The 19,594-nt window shown below is 37.6% G+C and overlaps 2 protein-coding genes across 2 annotated transcripts in view; both read right to left on the reverse strand.

Moving 5' to 3' along the window:
* The window catches only part of TWSG1 (twisted gastrulation BMP signaling modulator 1), an 83,278-nt gene that overhangs the window by 33,017 nt on the left and 30,667 nt on the right, over positions 1 to 19,594 (reverse strand). The window lies entirely within an intron of this gene.
* ANKRD12 (ankyrin repeat domain 12) overlaps positions 1 to 19,594 on the reverse strand; it is a 58,556-nt gene that overhangs the window by 8,325 nt on the left and 30,637 nt on the right. Inside the window, exons 4-8 of the mRNA XM_079299676.1 lie at positions 17,434 to 17,580; positions 16,239 to 16,439; positions 12,928 to 13,070; positions 11,195 to 11,339; positions 4,163 to 8,853 (exon numbers count right to left, since the gene is read on the reverse strand). Coding sequence (XP_079155802.1) covers positions 4,163 to 8,853; positions 11,195 to 11,339; positions 12,928 to 13,070; positions 16,239 to 16,439; positions 17,434 to 17,580 — 5,327 coding nt within the window. The remainder of the gene's footprint in view (positions 1 to 4,162; positions 8,854 to 11,194; positions 11,340 to 12,927; positions 13,071 to 16,238; positions 16,440 to 17,433; positions 17,581 to 19,594) is intronic.

A 19,594-nucleotide genomic window follows, 5' to 3' on the forward strand; every position in this document is an offset into this window, starting at 1 on the left:
GACCCCTGCCATGTGCAGGGATGCCACCCACTAGACCAGGTAACTCAAGGCCCCATCCAATCTGACACTTAACACTTCCAGGCATGGGACATCCACAGTTTCTCTTGGCAACCTGCTCCAGTGTCTCACCACACTCACAGTGAAGAATTTTTTCCTAATACCTAATCTAAATTTTCCCTCTCAGTTGGAAGCCATTCACCCTTGTCCTGTGACAAATATTTTACCATGTTATTCCCTTAAATTTACAGATAGTTTAACTGCACAAGAGAAACAAGGATCAACACCATAGAAATAACCTGACAAGGAGCTGATCACCTAGACAGCAGACCTGTGTAGACTTTTATTTAAACATGTAAAACTCTGTTTTAGCAGATTATGTTCAGCCCTGAACACAGATCATGTTCAGACTTGTGTGACACTGACAAATATCCATGACCCCAGAATCCCTATTGCCACTAGATACATCCACAAACTCTTCACTCTTGCCCAGCCCAGCATCACCTGCCAAAATGTAGCTAAATACTAGGTTTGGTTACAGTTATTTATGGAATGATCAGGTTTTTCCTCTCTTCTTGGAAACCTGGGAAGAGTGAGCCTCAGATGCCTGAACACAGGATTCGGGCAGTCGTACACCACCTGCTGGAAATCCCAGCTTGTGAACCAGCACTGGACTCAGACAAAGGAAATTGGTTTCTCTGAGACCAGAAAGTCTAACTTAAAGGTTTTGAGAGAGCAATAGCCAGAGGAGCCTCTGGGACCTTTAGTCAAGGAAACTGCTGCTAAAGAGAATACAAAAAAATTGCATAGGGAAAATACGAACACATAGGTTGCAAGAACAGAGCATGAAACTGAACACCACAAAAAAAGGTGCCCTCTTTTTTTGCATAACCAAAACATCAAGCTATTTTCTTAAGGGCCCACACTCCATACAGAATAGAGGGAAATAAACGGGCCCTGCCTGCTTCAGACAATTTTCTGTTCCCAGTCTGAGAAATGACCCAGAAAAGCCAGACATAACTTGGCCTTGTGCCTCTGCTCCAGCTCACCTGAAGCCAGCCATGAGAGCAGGTTTGATTGGCAAGAGCTCATGTACAAGACATGCCCTTCCCATCTCCAACATCAAAATCCATCAGCAACTTTCCTGCAGGCCTTGCATGCTTCAAAGCAACTACAACAGCATCAACTCTTCACTCTATAAAACCTTCAATCCCCATTTGTGCCTGCTACCAACCTCCACTCTTCTATGTCATCCAAACAACTGGCCTGCTCTAATGCTCTATTTCACACATTTTGAAATCAAGTTTCTGGTAATATCCCTAAAATTAGATTTTACCACTTGAGTTTCTACAGCAATGCCAGGGAGATCAGACTTTACTAGAAACACATCTGCTAGACAGCCATTGGAGGCTGGCAGTGAATCATCCTGGTACCTCCTCTCAGGAGACAATACAGATAAAGATGACTGAACTCTGTAGAACATGGAACAATCTGACAGGCAACAGAGCCAAGTACAATTGAAATTTACTCTGTTAGAAGATTCAGATTTGTTTCCTTCTACTTCGAACTGACCTGATGTCTCCTACCTTATGTTTTGTATTTGTATTGGTGAGAGGGAAGCCATAATCCGTACGTGAATACTCTCACAGCCTTAGGTGATCAGGGCTGTAAATTACAATATATAAACAAGGCAGTGGAAACAAGGTTTTAGCACACCATCTCCTGGTTCCCAGCTAGAGCACATTTGAAGTTCATCAGATAAACTACAGTGCATCATTAAAATTCCAATACAGAGAACAGTATGTTACACCAACCATTCTGAGTCTCAGAGCTAAATATATGGTCTTCACATAGACCTACACAAAGGATATCTGTAACACTGGAATAATTAAAGAAAGAGGATCTACTTTCTCTCTATGTAAATTGATGAAGCAAAAATTTGGTTAACGGAGAATCACTAGAAAATCAAAGAAAAAATATGTAAAACAAACTCAACAAAAACATAATTTTACAATTACTTATTCAATTCTGCATTATAGGCATTACAACATGCTATCAATATTTCACAATTTCAGACAGACTAGGCATAGCCTCTATTTTCACTTTGTTGGACAATGTCTACAATAAACAAACACTCCTTTCTGAGAATGAAATGATCCTTGGTTTAGCAATACTCCTTTTTATGATATTTCTAACAGGAATTATGATTGTGATTTTCAATGGTGACAAAGTAAAATTATTAAATTGTGTACACAAGCAAATACTGCCAATATGTTAAATCTGAACTATTAGTCATTTTTTAAACATTTATTTTTTCTGAAAGGAAACATGCAAGGTTTTATCACAATTTTACATCTATACAAGTGATAGCAATTAAATAAAGCACTAAGCCACATTGGAGATTTTTCACACAAATAAAACTGAGTTGCTTAGAGTATCTTCTTATTTAGAAGAAAACTCATGCTTTTTCTTACACTTTAGCTCTAATGAAAATAGCCACCAATTTCCTAATAATTCACTTTGGCTTCTCAAAATTTATCTTCTTCCTTTTCGCTTCTAGAAGCTTGAAATAAGAAGTTCCATCTGTTCTCTCTACATCTGTAGAGTACCAGAATCATCAAAGTATATACAAAACAATTAAATGTTTAAAACATAATTACCATCAGAACATGTATGCATAAGGAAGCAAACCAGAAATCTAAATGAGACAAAATCAGTGACTGTAATCCTTTGATTACATATTCACATTTTAAACAGTATTTCTTTTCAATAATTAATTAAAAGTCATTGAGAACAGGAAGCAAACATCCATCTCTGGTATTTTCTGAACCTGTTACCTGAGATTTTGCTCTCCAATGGCTAAATTTATTTTCATTAACTGCAGAGTCCCTATTACACACATCAACAGAGACAGGAAGGAATTATAAGCCAAAAACTCTGCCCTCCTTACAGTGTCTACACACATTGCCATTTATGATCAGAATTGAATTCTATTGCTCAAGTAGGAGATGGGCCAGGGAAAAATATATGCCATGCTTCTCTACTTCCCACTTATCCTACATTAAGCACTGAAGTGTGATACCAAAGCAGTAAACTGTAGCTTGGAAACAGTATGTACTTCACTAGCAGCAGCCTTAAAAAAAAAAAAAAAAAAAAGTAAAGAAAAGAAATCTATGTCTCCAGTGATAGATGTTACAGAAGCTTCAACAGCTACTGAGAAATATTTGTAGACTTGGGAAGACTGACAGCCTGTTACATTGTGGTGAAGCTTACCATACACCCTAGTTCACTTACAGACCTTGTAAAAAGGTCATCTTATCCACATCTTTCCTCAGACTATAATTGGCCTACTAATTCCAAAAAACTGAGAACAAACAGCTCATACAATGAATTAAGACTAGCTGTGTAACAAAGGAGTTTTAAATTCACACATTAAACTTCTATTCATTGCTTCATCAAAAAAATCCTCAACTAATGGAAACAGCTAAAGCCTTTTTACTCTCAAGTAAGGGTGAGTGAGTTATCTTAGATGAGCTGACATAATAACTTATCTATTCAGAAATGGAGAACTTAGATCTAAACAAGTGTCTCTGAACTACAGATGTGCTTCAGTAAAAAGGAAAAAAAACCCTGGCATTATTTAATGAAATTATGAACACTTGAGATTGATGGATTATAAATGCCAGGACACAGCAGATTATACTTGCTGCTTTTGAGATAGCTGGGAGGCACTCTTCTACTTAGAACATTTGGCAATGGACTTAGTATTTTGAAGCACTGCACTTCTACCCCTCTGCAAATGAAACAGCTTTGAATACAAAGTTTTAATAAAATTATTGACAGCAGAAATTCAGAGAAGCTCTCAGTAATTGACTTCACTTCTGAAAGAGTAGGCTTCACATACTTTGAAATACAGTATTTGTCTGTATGTCCTTGACAGGTGTCATACATAGTTTGTCTTCCAGTGACTGTGAAATCACTGTTTGTATTCCCAGTGAATGGGGCTTTTAAATGTGATGCTATTAATCAATATTAATTTGACATATGTCAACTTACTGCTTCCAGCAGAATATTCAGATCAACTTAGAAAGAATATGGAAGTTACAAAAATAAAACCAAAACATGCCCTTCATTGCACTGTAAATTGAAAGACCATGTTACTTACAGTTGGGATGCATATCTTGCTCAGGGGATTGCCATCCAGCAAGTAGGAACCATTGAAGGTCACATATTCATCATAATACTGAGGTGCCTGAGGAATAACACTGCACAGCAATTTACGCTTCTCTTCTATTTTCTTCCTTATGTGCAAGTATTCAAAATAGGGGTTTGCTCTCTCAGAACTGTATGGCTGAATCTCTTCAAGTTTCAAAGAATCAACAATAGCTGCCAGTGACTGCTGTGTCTTCTCCTTGGCCTGCAGCAAAGAAGGGTTCGCTTGCACAGGCTGAGGCACACGTGACACTTTCCTTTTACGTGGATGATGTACCTGAGCATCATCATCTTCAGTTAATCTAATTCTTGCTTTCATAGATGCTAATGATTCAGACTCTTTTTCTGATGTTTGTGTATAGCCAAGAGGATTTTGCTTGCCCTGGTTAGCAAGCAAATTTGCTCTGTTCCTCGTGATTCTTTGAGGTACTTCTTGCTGTTCCATCTTCTGATCGTCAGCAACTTCTTCTTCTACTTTAACTGTCTGGCTGCATTTATGCACCTCTTCCTGTGCAATCTGTTGTGAACTATTTTCCAAATTGGACACAGAGGAGCACTGCGGTGGATCACCTGCCAACCCATTTTCTCTGTCTGCAGTACAGGGGCTTTTATTAACCAATTCATTTGTAATTCCCTTTGACATTCCTGAACTTAGCTCACAAAGATCAGCATTGGCTCTACTATCAACAACATGCACAGAGACCAACTTTTCTTGTTGGTCTTTTTCATTCCTAATATCTGAAGTATCTGTTGTGTTACCATCCACTTCACCCACGGCATTCTTGCAAACAACTTTACTGGATGAGTATGAATTCACATTAAACTGTGAACTGCTATCACTTTCAGGAGTATCTTTCTCTAATGGTACCACTGGCAAATCATTCACTCTTTCATAGTTCTGTGAAATATCTTTTACAGAGCTCTCAGAATATACAGCCATGGATGCATCAGTCGTCTTAATGTTTGATGGGAAGAAAGCATTTTCCAGTTCTCTGGTACTAATAGCATCTGTATCCAAAGCAGAAGTTGGAGTCTGAATTACATTTTGCTGCTGTACCAATGCTGAATCTTGACTCACCATGCCTGGTAAAGAAACATGTTTTGACACAACTGGAAGTGGCTGGATAGGTAAAGAACAAGGTGACTGTGAAGACAAAAATGATGCAGACTCTTGAGAACTGGAACCTCCCTTAATTTCAGGGTGCTGAGGCAAAAATTCAGATACTTGTTGCTCTTTTAATGTCCTGCTCTCAGAATTATGCATTGCTATAATGCTTTTAGGATCTTGCTCTGATACACCACAACCTGAGCTGTTGAAGTCACTGTTTAACAAATTAAGTCTGTCAAAAGGCACATCCCATGGTTTGGTTTGCTGAGCCACACCACTTTGACTACATGGCTCTAAATGCATGTTAGAGTCGTCTGAAGGGCTCATCTGAGCAGTATCTTTAATGGTACTTGTCCCCATTGTTGCCTGCTTGTTGCTAACAGGTCTATTTGGAGATGATGCGAAGTTTGACTGCAGAACAGTCACACTGCTTTGAAAATCTCTTTCAAGTGTGCTGCACAGTAGTTCTGGTTTAGGAGAAGTGCTACCTTGAGTCTGAGCTGATGGCAGAGCGTTCTGGCTGTTTTCTTCTGATGTTCGAGGCTGTTTGCTATTCTCAGAAACTGCAGCAGGCATGCTGCACCTTCGAACCTCTATAACAGGCCTACAGTCATTTAAAACCAACTTAACATCTTCAGCAGATGCTGATCTAACATACATTTGTGGGAGCCTGTTGGTGAAAGGTGGCTTAATGCGATCTGGCAACTCAGCAAGAGCATCGGACTCTTTTTCCACAAGGGCTGGTGATTTGGCACTTGCCAAAAATGGTGACTGTGAAAAAGACATTTGGGAATCAGAACCTTCTGGCATAAAGTCCGAATCATATTCGATTACAGGCCTTGGAGTAGTTACTGTGGTATGGCAAGAATCCTCAGAGCTTGCAACAGAAACCATGGACACTGACCTGGAGCTCAGCCCTATCTTTTCACTTTCTGATTTGGGGGATCTATTTGAATTATCTAGAGCCAAGGAAGGCTTCGCAACACTGACACTTCTCGTATCTACTGACTGTGATCTGTTACTTGTAGCATCTTTCTGCTGTTTTTCCTTCACACAAACATCTGGCAACTCTGAACTTTTTGAACGAATCAGTTCTTTGCCTTTTACTTCAGCTATTGAGTGTTTGGGTTTTTCCTTCATTTTGTTATGTTCTGAACAAGTGCGGTTTCTTAAACGTTCCTTCTCTTTCTGTTTTATTTTTTCTTTATGCTTTCTGTGCCACTGCTCTATTTCCAGATCTTTAAGGCTAAGCATCCTTTCGAAACTTGTTTGCATTAAATCATCATTGACTAATCTTTTTTCTTTAGGCCGAGCATCCTTCGGTGCAGGAGCTGGTTTAGGCTTAAGTTTTTCATGTTCAAGTTTTAGTTTAAGCAAACTACTCTGATGCAGTTTATCTTTGTGCTTGTCTCTCTCTTTGTATCTGTCTATATCTTTATCTTTTTTATCTTTCTCTCTACCATCTGGAATTTTCAACAAATCATCTTTTGGTTTTTCTTTCAAAGATGATAGTTTGTCATGAACCGTTTTATTACTTTCAGTAACAGTGCATCTCCTTTCCTCTTGCACATGTTTTGAGCTTGCTAATGATGAGGTCTCCTTGTCTTTGGATTTGTCTTTTTTTTCAAATTCCTTTTCTTTACTTCTATTTTTTTCTGATTTAGTATATTCAGATTCTTTCTCGGACTGTTTGACTTTTCTTTCAGTACAGTGTTTTTCTTTGCTTTCAGCCCAATGTCTGTCTTTATCAGCCTTTTCTTTATCATGCTTCTTATCAGTTTTTTCTTTATTTCTTTCCTTGTCATCAACTTTTTTAAGAGCAGTCATGCTTTTTACTTTATCATTTTCCTTATGGCACCTTTCTGCTTGCTGAAAATTGGATTTCTCCTTTACTTTCTCTGTATTTTCATTTACTTCTGCTTTTTCTTTCTCCACCTTGTACTCATGCTTTAACTTTTTCTCTTTTTCTCCATATTTTCTTTCTACCTTCTCAACATCTTTTTCTTTGATTGAGAATCGCTTTTCTGTCTTTTCTTTATTTTCCTTTAAATTCTTTTCCTGCTTTTCAGTATCTGCTTCTACTACATGCACGCTGGCTGCCTCATCTTTAACACCAAAACAGAACAATTCTACTTCTTTTTCTGCAAGTGTAAGTTCTTTTTCTTCTTTTGTATCTTTTGTTTTTTCGTCCTTAAGAAACTTCTCATTTTCCTTTTTGTTCTTCTCTTTTTCTCTCTCATCTTTAATACTTCTCTCTTTCTGGAACTGTTTCTCCTTAACTAACTTATCTTCTTTTGCCACAGATTTTTCTAGCTTTGATTTTCTTTCTGAAGAAAGAGACTCATGTTCTGTATTTATCAATGTATCATCATTTTCATCACTTTTGAAAAAGTTCTCTTTCCAAAATTCTCTGTCAAACTCAATACTTCTTTGAACCTCTTTAACATTATCTTTATGTTTGTGTTTCTCCCTCTCCCCATCCTGTTCCTTTTTGTGCTTTTCCTTTTCTCTTTCTTTGTGCTTTAATTTATGCTTTTTAAGTGTTTTACCTTCCTTGTCAATTTTTCTCAAAGTATATTCTGAATTTTCAAATGCTGAGCCATTATCTTCCTCTTTAATTTTAGGACTAGATTTTTCACCGAATTCCAAGTGAAAATCCTTTTGATGATGCTTGCTTTTTTCTTTGTGCTTGCAAGACTTGCCACTAGAACTTTCTACCAGATAATCAGAGTCAGTGTTGTGATCATACCGAACTAATTCAGGCTGCAATGTTATCTCAGAACCTCCTGGTGATAAGCAAGTTTTGGTGTTTTCTTGCTTTAATGGCGTTGACTGCTTTTCACTTAACCCACAGGGATGCTTTGGAGATTTTCCAGCAGTGATATGAAACAGTTGTAAAGAAGAATCTTCTTTTGAGGTGAAAGACTTCTTAAAGGTTTCTTCTTCTCTAGCTTTATCTAAAGAATCTAACCCAGAAGTAGCTATATTTGTTACTCTAGCATTTTCTTTTTCTTGCTTTACTTCTTGATTCTCTTTATTTTTGCTTTGATTTTTTACTTTCCTTTTAACTTTGCCCTTTTGCTTGTGTTCATTTGTAACCATATATTCTTTCTTCATTCTGACATCAGAATTTGATGTCTCTGAAACAGAGCAAGGAGAGACCATTTTCTTGTCCTGAAGTATTTCTTCGTCTGAACTTTCAGAACTTGAATACAAAACTCTAGAGGGTTTCTGCTTTTTGTTTTTGAATGATTTTGAAAGGACAACTTTTTCTTGTTTCACAAATAAGCTGGTCTTTTCAACTTCAGTCTCATCTTCTTTCCTTGGGTCTTTCCTAAGAATATGCTTGTCATCAATCATTTTTTTCATTTCATCTTCATCATCATCTTTGAACTCATACTCATCTAGAGCAGATGGAAGTGGTGCCTTACTAGAGACTGTTTGTTTGCTCTTATTGGCTACAGAGTCTTTTTCTGCTTCTGAATCAACATTCCCATCTACACTGGAAGGATTTACAGATGGAGTTTCTTCAGAATCTAGAGTAAGGAAACCGAAAATTAATTGAAGACCCAGGGACAACTGTCACAATCAGGACAAAAGAGCCATCACCTCTTAACAAATGAAAAAATAACAAAACCTACTTTAAACACACAACAGAACTTCTTACTAGAATTAAGCTTTTTAAGAAAAAAACAGAAAAAAGGTAATGAAATAAAAGTTTTCCCCTCCCTTTACAGCTCTCACTTAGGCATGTATAAATACCAATTAACATTTATATCTAATAAAAGTAACACACACTAAACTTTGAAAAGCTCACCCATTGTGCATAATTCATGTACAACCTGACTCTTAAAATACCCTGCACAGAGAGACTGTTGAGGAATCAACTACTAAATAGCAACAAGTTTCTATTGCATGTATGTAAAAATATTTGTCTGAAGATTAATGCTTTCAACCAAGCTGAAGTTGATTCTGTGAAGTGATGCCACAACTGTCCCTTAGAACAGAAGGGCCACACACTGTATCTCAGGTTATTCTAATGCCAAAAGTGTTAATGCTACATTATAACACAAGGCAAGATTACTTTTTTCCTTGAAGTATAGTGAAATTTTGAATAGAAAACATTCCTGGGGGTAGATTTTATTTATTTGTTTGGGAAAGAGAAACCAACTTTAATAATCATGTGACATGATTGTCTAATTCATGTGCTTTTCACAGATCACAGAATGATTGAGGTTGGAATGGACCTTTGGAGACCATCTAGTTCAACCTGCCCTGCTCAAGCAGGGGCACCAAGAGCCAGCTGCCCAGGACCCTGCTCAGAAAGCTTTTAAATTATTTCCAAGGAGGGAGACCCACAGTCTCCCTGGACTGTGCCACTTCTTGGTCATCCTCACCATGAAAAAATGTTTCCTGCTGTTCAGAGGGAACTTCCTGTGTTTCACTGTTGTGCCCATTGCCTCTGGTCCTGTCACTGTGCACAGCTGACAAGAGCCCAGCTCTGCCTTCTTCACAACATCCCTTGGCTATTTTTATGCATCCAAAAGATTCCCCAGAGCCTTTGCTTTTCCAGGCTCTTCATCATCTTCCTGGTCCTTCCCTGGACTCTCTCCATTATGTCAATGTCTCTCCTGCACTGGGGAGCCCAGAACTGGACCCAGCACTCAGCTGTGGCCTCACCAGTGCTGAGCAGAGGCAAAGGATCACCTCCCTCAGCCTGCTAGCAACATTGCTCCTAATGCAGCCTGGGACACCACTGGCCTTTGCAGCAAAGGCACATTGCTGGCTCATGGTCAAGCTGGTGTTGTTCACCATGACCTAGGGCTCTTTCTGCAAAGCTGCTTTCCCAGCTGGTCAGGTCCCAGCCTGCACTGCTGTTGCATGGTTGCTCCTGCCTGGCTGCAGGACTTTGCACTTCTCCTTGTTGAACTACATAATACTCCCACGAGCCCACTAGTCCAACACAGTGAGGTTCCTCTGGATGGCAGCACAACTCTGATGCACCACTCACTCCTCCTCAGAACCCCCGGTTCTGTGCCATTAGGAAACCAATCCCAATTATTAATGAAGGTGCTAAACAGTATTAATCCAAGCTACAGTGACAGTTACTGGCCTCCAAATAAACTTTGTGCCACTAATCACCACCTTTCTGGCCTAGGTGTTCAGTCTTATCAATCCACCTCATTTCTTTTACTTAAAAGACTCTGTCAAATGAAGCCAAATGAAAAGTTCCTGTCTGGCACTCAAGTAAGTTGCTCATGGTTAAGAATCTTTTGCTTCTGAGGAGGCAACAATTTTCTCTGTGCTCCAAGAGGTGTTACATACTCCTCAATTGGCAGAAACACAGGAGGGACCAAGAATTACTGCCACCACTTCAGCAAGTTACCTGGTCATCCACAGACACCAGTGGTACCCCCACTGGCAGGAAATTTCTACACTGAGTAATAAAGTTAGACCCATCTGAAACACTGACTCCTGATTCATCTACTGAAGGTGGGAAATAAGAGACTTTGGGGATAATTTTCACCATGAAACAAACCATCTCAGAAACATGCTATATCATAACAAATAAAGTATTTTCCTCTGTATCTTTCTCTGGTAAAACCACCCTTCCAATATAGAGCTGATCTGCAAAGTGGGAATGACTTATTAAAGACACAGAGAAAAATTTTAAAAAACCTTCAGAATTTACACTTCAGACAATTCAATTGAAAAATTTAACAAATTACTTCTAAAAATAAAAGTGGAAGACAACCTTAGCAGTATCAACTGTTACCTGCAGCAAATCTTAATAGCTAACACTCCACAAAAGATTAAGACCACTTAACCTTAGGTGAAATGATGCATTTAAGTATGCAATTAAATAGCTACTTTTACCTGAGCAACTGTCATCATCAGAGATGGGCACCTCTCTTTTCAACAGCATTTCCAACTCTTCTGTTTCAGCAACATCAACAGGTCTTTCCCCGTGCTTATTCGCTTGAAATGGATTTCCACCGTGTCGAAGCAACAGCTTCACAATCTGCAGCATTAAATAAAGCAACTTTTAGGTTATCCACAACATATTGCTTGATCAGCAGGAAAATAAAAATTCCCTGTTACACATAAAATATGAGTAACATGATATGCGATTCTAAATCCTATCTATGATACTGAGATTGGAAAGCAAGACTTCAGCAACTAAAATGCAAAGTCCAGATTGTATATACATAGTCTGTTCTGTGAAGGAAGTGAAGGGGAGGACTAGAGACAGCTGCTCTCTGTTACACAGACACAGCATCATTATACAAGAAAGAAACAGGGGCCTTTTGTTCTTGCTGTTCTAGCATTTCTTCACACAATTTATCTAGTTCCCCAGGGTCTCCACTCCTCTGCACTTTATCTACCCTCTTGCTCCAAATTTTATTACACTTAAATAAGGAACAACTCAAGTTTTACAAGTCACAGTACTACTGATTTCCCCAGCAGTTCCAAAAAGCCCTGAGAGAGATCCAAGTATCTTACTGGAGGAACAAACAACCACCACCTGCAACTGCACACAATACATCAAAATCATCAACTTCTCCATCAACAAGAGCAACAATTTGTTAATGTTATAGTGATACCAAGGCCACTGCATTTTCAGCACAGTGTCCAGTATAAATTACTTTTTTTTCCTATGTGTAAAGAATGTGGAAATTCAGCAGACAGTGATACCTTAACAGGAAGCTTCAGAATTATTATGGTACATAATGTCATTGAGATGGCCACAGGTACCTGTACTGATACCAGATAAGCAAGAGGTCCTATTCTCCAAGACTCTACTACAACTCTGTGAAAACTTGATCTAAAGACCTAAGATCTTTGTTTAGAGATCTATAAAAAGCAATTACTAAACAGCTAAAAGAAAATTCCTAACAGGCGATTATAATTAATTTCTCTGGCTTTTCCAGAAAAACCTTTCAAACTCAACATCTTGCTTGCAAGGTGTACTTGATTTAAGGATGTATTTATTCTATCTTCTGCTTTATACAACAGACCACACACAGAGTAATGAAATAAATAAGATATAAAGGGAAAGCAGAGTAATTTCTGCATCTTATTTGTATCAAGAACAAATTTGTAAGTTAATGTAAAGTACCTATAGAGCTCCATTTATCTTCTCCACTAAGTGTTGATTGGTAAATTAAAAAAATAATCAGAATATATCTACATATCAATTCTCTATTTCAATGCAATAAATAATATTTTAAAATAAATAGAGGATATATACCTTTATATATTTATAAACATATATGTATAATATACACAAAATCACAGTATACTGTTAGAAAACATTTTTCTTTTGACAATTCTACACAGTAAAAGTTTCTCAAAAAGAATCACTTAAGTGCTTATTTACTAAGAAAGTAAAAGGTGAAACTTTTAACTATTTAAGAAAACAGATACTGGTAGAAAGTATTTGGCAACAGAAGTCAGATGAAACAAAGACAATCATAAAAATTAGGATGCTCCCAAAACAGCAGAACTACAAGACCATACAACTGCAATGAGGACAGTTAGGATTTGTTCTGAAGCTTCAGCCTTTAAACCAAGTATTTATCCCCCTCCCACTTTCCCAGAACACTCACGTTTCTATGTCCACTGCTAGCAGAATCATGAAGTGGGGTATCATCATCCAAGCCCTGCGTGTTCACATCTGCTCCCGCTGCTATCAGAACTTTAGCAACATCATAGTAACCAACATTACAAGCTTCATGCAGTGGTGTCCAACCTAGAGTGAAGAACGGTAGGTTTAGGGCAAGGAGCAAAGACTGGTTCTTCATTCCTGTGCTATAGATCTCTATTGCCTCCAAACATTTCAAAACAGACTCTCACACACAGTACTTGGCAGAACAGCAATGCCACCCGTCTGACGAACAACACATGCGTTATCAAATTCCAACCTCCCATCAAATTCCAAGTTTTTCCGAGATTAAACTGAATACAGGAATCATGAATCAAAAAGTGACAATATCTGGCAAAAAATCCCTAGGGTAGACATGCTAGAGATACTTTGACTGGTAAATGTTTAAACTGTGTTAGATGTAGACATAAATAATATTATAATACATAGAAACCATTTGAAAACCACACTATTGGAAACAGTAAGTGTGGCAAATTACCATAGCCAGTGCTCCTTTAGAGTTACTGAACATGTACAAGCAATCATTAACAGCATTAGCAGCTTGATAATAAGCTATTAATAATGGCAGAGAATTTATTCTGATATTTCCCAGACCACTAGTTATTGTTTGCAATTTTGATTTCCACAAGCTCCCTGCTCATTTTCTGTAGCAGAGTGCCAACTGAAGATGGCAACCCACACATGCTATATTCCTTATCTCAATTTCCTCTCCCCAGCTTGATGACTTCCACTTCATACCTGACCTGAACTGCTGTTGATGCCTTCTCAAAGCCCAGTTCTGGGGAGGCATTCAACTTTTGTTTCCAACAAACAGTAGAAGAGTTTAATCACATGAACCCAGTGTCTAATCAGTAGCAGCCTTGTACATCCATGAAGAGGAGGTACAAGAAACTTCTAACTTATCTAATCCCTCAGTGATGGGATTTCTCACCATCATCTTTCACTCAAATTCCAAGTTGTCACTCATTTAAATTTTAAAATAAGTTAAAAAATATTTTAAGAAAGAAAAAAAGGGAAAAAAGAAAAAAGCATCTAAGTTATTCTAAAGCAAAACACTTCTTTCTGTTCTCTACACACTAAATTTCCTCTTCAATCATCATTTGGGTTACTCACTTCCAGCACTGTCTGGCTACCACCTCCTTCTTTCCATTTTCTTGCCATTTGCCCCTTTCACACTCACCCAACATGATAGCACTTTTCTGCTCTCAGCCCTCTGATCTTTTATTCTCTGTACTAATTATCTTCATAATTTATTTTTCTCCATGTTGTACTGCTTTGCTTTTTCATCCTTTCACAATGCTCAGACTGCTAACTCTAGAGCTGGCTTGCTGTCAATATCTGTTTCCTTTACTCTTGTTCTCACATGGCAGTATCATTTTGGCATACATTCCATGAGCAGGGTTACTTCCTCCATTACTAATTCATTTTCTGCTCCTTTAGTTCTGCCAAATCCTCAGCTAAAAAAACCTCTAATTCTCTAAACTACATTGCATCCTACTTTTCTCCACTCGTGACTCACGGCTTCAGTCCTCCCCCTCTTCTTGACTTATCCCTCTGCACAGTGTTTTGAAGTTCAGCCATCTCTGCTTCTCACTTCAGATTACCAATAAAAAAAAAGTCTCACTTGATCCCAAACACCTCCTCCAGAATTTTGAATGAAGTCTCCAAGATACTTGTTTCCAACTGATTCTCAGAATCAGCTCTCATCCATTGTCCTTTTCCTTTCATCTGCCTTTAAAATTAAGTATCTGCCCTAGGTCAGACTGGGATGAAGCTGTCAAGTTAACTTCCTTCATAGCAACCCATACAGTAATATGCACTGCATTTGAAGCTACACCAGTACTCACAGCATACAGGTGTTTGGCTACTGCTGAACAGGGCTTGTGAAGTCTCTTTCCCTCCTACTGCACAAGAGATTGGGAGAGGACATAAGCCAGGACAGCTGACCAAAATGTATATTCCATACCATAGCATGCCATACACTAAGAGCTTATTGAAAGAAGAAGGAAGGAGGATAGTTTGTACATTTGTCTTTCCAAGCTGAGATCCTGCTTCCTGGGAAGGGACTGAGCATTTGCCTGACGATGGAAAGCAGGGAATGAATTCCTCTTCTTCCTTTACTTGCACATACAGCTTCTGCTATTCTTATTAAATGGTCTTTAACACGACCCACAAGGGCTTTTTTTCTATCTTATTTTCTCCCCATACCAAGTTGAGGAAGGGAAGTGAAAGAGCAGCTGGGTGGGTGTCTGGCAACCTGCCAAGGTCAACCCACTACATCTCCTTCTTCAAGTGTTTCTATTATTCTCCCAGTGATTTCTATGGGCCTGTCTCCCCCTGAACCTCCCCCTCCTTTTCTAAAATTGCTCTTGTCAACAAGTTCTTCTCATGTCCCCTCTCAACTTCTTTGAAGATCTCAGAGTGTTCTACTTCTGCTTGTCTTCTCTTCCTCTACATGCCAGTCCAGGGCAGCTTCACGTTCAAATACAAATTCAGCTACCCTCTTCAAACCAAGAAATTACCAATCTATTTCTTACCTAAAGTCAAGATTTCAGTTCATCCCATTAATATCTTCTCTTGATGTCAAGTTTGAACTGACAACTTACTGTGCTATATAGTTCTTAGTTTCTCCCACAGGGGCCTGCTACCTCAACTCCTCTCTGACATTCCCACTGAGAACATAATTCACACCCATAAACGAAAACCCAGAAACCTAAAAATATCGTATATGTTACAACTTAACAAAGCTCATCAATCATTGCTTAAATCACAGCAAATACTGACATGTCAAAGCTGTCATTAATACAGCAGGACTAGATGACAACTGCAACCATACCACTCTCATCTGCCTTAGTACATATCAACTGTCCCAGTGAAGACAGTGCACATCACCACCTCCACCATTACTAAACTCTGCATCTCCTCACACAACCCACAGTCTCACCATTTAACTCTGCCCAGCATAACTCTACCAAGTTCAGCAAATGTGCAGAGATTTCTGTAAATACCTACTGCACAAAGGCCCTGGACACAACCGAAACCTCTAGGTATGAAAACACTGTTGTAATAACACGCTATGTACTACAGCATCCCAGTACTACCACGACCAATAGAAATGAAAAACACAATTTTGGGAATTCCTGTGAAGCTATACTTTTTCATTTGCATACAACATGAAACAAAAGGAAACCTCTGTTAACAACTTCAGTGTTACTTTTAATTTATAAAGAGGAAAGAGTACTTGAATTAACTTACCTGCAAAATCTTTCACATTTACATTTGCACCTAATCTGATTAGCTCCTTGACCTGCTTAACATCGCCTCGAATTGCTGCCATATGTAGAGGAGTTTCCCCTCGTTCATTTCTCTTGTTAACTTTGTCTTTCTGTCTTGAAGAAGAGTTTGGAGTTTTCTTTTGTGTTGGTGTTGTTTGTAACGAATGATTTAAGGTGCCATCTACAAAACAAGTTTTTAAATTATCGCTGTTGAGTTAATTAAAGAGATTGCCAACACTTGCCATCAAAGATGATAATGACCAATGAAAAATTATATTCAAATAAAAGACATTTTACCCCTTACACATGTCAGCACAATGCTGACTTTCAATGTGAAAACGGGCATTTTGTAAAATCTTACTGTTTTAAGCAAGTTTCTAACACAGATGAAGTCTATCCAAACTACAAAGTTCACATACTCTGGTATAAATTCTCCTGAATCATGACAAGGTGAGATCATGCAGATCAGTATCTACCCTGCTTCCCCTTCCTCCAGCAAAATTCCACTATATTTTTATGTAGTGGAATGCTAGTTTAAGGAATTACAGTCTCTGTATTGTACTACATACAAATCCTCAGCTGTACCAACACAGCTGGGTGAACTGGATAGTTCCTTAAGGAAACCCAGTCATTTGCTTCTAAATAGCAATTTTGTAAAAACTTTACACCTGTAGAACATAAATATATGTAAAGATTTTTTTAAATGCAGCTGGTCCAAGAACAGTTTGAAATGGTGAATTAAAAACAAGAAGTCTTCCCTCTCCCATTAAATCTGAAGGAAATGGTACCATTTCCTCTAAATTAAAACCCTGCTACAAAGTAAGAGAATGAGATAATAGTTAAGCTTCAATAAAATAAAATTTAAAAAAAAGTAATTCAGGCTTTAAATAATCCATACAGAACAGTGTCTGAGAGGCAAAAATAAATGAAGCAAGAAATTAAATTTTCAATTTTTAGAGATGTCACAGTGCAAAGCCTTTCACATAAATATAGAAGATCAAGAATTTTTCATCAGATTAATCATCCACATGAAATAAATTTTAGCAGAAGTAATCATGATTTAAAATATGGGAAAAAAATATCAAAGACTGTTGAAAAACATCAGTGTTCAGAATATTCTGACTAGGACAGAATTAAACAGGCAGGAGGAAGAAAGCTGTTAACTCTAAGATCACCTGGACTGTTGTCTCTTGCTGTCATCTGCATGAGAAGTGCCATCTGTTTGCGCTCTGACAGAGGGTAACCAAAGAGAATGCTAACGGGTGCTGACTTCTTATTCCCAGCATCCTTCTTCATTTTCTTTTTCTCCGGACCTTCCTTCTCTAGAAATAGGAACATTTCAAGACTCATACTGGAGCTCCATCAATATATTTTTCTAAAAATAAAACCATCCTCTTAAGGTCTGTAAACTCATGATTAGCGGGAGATGATGAAAATCAGAAATTACACCTCTAACTTACTGCATTTGCATTAGTGTTGGTTACCTGTTCTAATCACATTAGGATAACAAGTTACTGAGATAAAGCACTTAAAGCTGCAAGCAGGATTAACAAAATATTCTAACAGATGAAAAACCCGTGTCATAGAAGGAATGCTGTGTCACAACTTTAATTCTCAGAGATTAAAGTCAGGAACTTAAAATTTCTGTAAAATCAGCTGGTCAACTTCCAACATTGAATACAGATCTGAGGTTATGCTTTCTTCTACTTCTCTCAAGACATCATGTTAAAAATTATGCAAAGACTATTTAATATTGGCATCTGCTAAGTAATTGGTTAAAAGATTGTTTCTCCCAAACTCATGCTGTTATCTTAAAGTAATTTCTTCTCCATAATTCATATCCTTCAAAAACATACAGCTGTTTTATATACATAACTTCTTCCCTTTTATCAATATTTACGGAAGTTGTTTAATATTTCATCTCCATGTTTTAAACCAGGAGCTAAAATTACACATCTGAGTAAACACATCAAAAACAAAACAAACAAAACTCCCACCAAAACCAAGAAACTCTGTCCTCTGCAAAAGCAGAAAACCTTAAAACAGAGGACTACACTGAGGAAGACTTCACTGAACTTTGGGAGAGGTAAAATTAGAAGTTTAAGTCCCTTTGAGGTTCCTAGCTGTCTTTTCACTTTCTACAATTCTGCCTTCTCATTCCATTCGTTTCCTCTCAACTTATTCTCTGCCTTCCTAGCCTTCTGTAAATCTCATTTTCTAGGCCTGATTACAGACACAAGCTCTAGTAATGCCATGCTCTTGAGGCACAGGAAGGCACAGCAACAGTTCATATCTTGAATTTCATACTGACCCATGAGAAATACATTATTTCATGGGCGAAAAAATTGTCAGCAAGAGTATTTAAGAATGGAAAGCTACAGACCCATGTATAGATTTTAAAAACCTCTATAAATTTATCCATCATATTTAAAAAGGAAACAGGATCCCTTTTACAGAATAAAATAATGGGGTTTTTTCCTAAACGGCAGGTAACTCCCCATCTTGGATATCTAAAAAATTAATTCAATATCCAAATCAACACTATTTGTGTTGTGCCCTATTGGTAAAAACATCTGCATAGGAAAATTTAAAAAAACCTTTACAACAAAATTGTACTTTCAACTTTTCACTGCAGCATGCTGTTCTCTCTGCAAAGATAATATATAGCATACTCTTGACTAATTTAGTACTTCCATCAAAATAACATATTTCAGATTGACCAGCAAAATCAGCTATTTCTTAGCATATGCTGTTTGCTGCTCATGATTCTTTCCTTGAAAAACACATTTCTTTTCATTCTGAATTATTCCTTACTATTTTATAGCTATTTTTAGCTTGAGAAAATAATATATAAAAAAATGAAATAAAGTTTTTGATTATCTAGGTTTTACTTTTTTATACATTGGGGTTTTCTGATTTTTTGGGTTTCACCTTTTTATTTTAATCAGCACAAATTATTCCTGCCTCATGTTCAGTGCTCTTTTCACTGGTGAGGTAAATTATTCTTCTATTACATTTCATTAACACAGTGTTTGCAAAGCATTTCTAGATCTTACCAATTAAAATCACCAAATAAGAACACAACTGTCCTCATCAAATTATACTATAATTATGCACCTACTGCTCAAAAAAGAGACACAATTTTATTAAAATGGATATAAGACTTCATATATGTTTTCAGTAAATCTAAACAGCTTAATAAACAAAAATGAGTATGAAGAACAACAACCCTAGAAAAGTCCCAAATTATAGTAGGTGCACCTGATAATCCCCCCAAGATTTCATGGATACAACCTGGTTCTGACAAGAGGGGTGAAAGAAAGTTTAATATCTTAA

Source organism: Erithacus rubecula (genome assembly GCF_903797595.1).
Source record: "Erithacus rubecula genome assembly, chromosome: 3".
NCBI lineage: Eukaryota > Metazoa > Chordata > Aves > Passeriformes > Muscicapidae > Erithacus > Erithacus rubecula.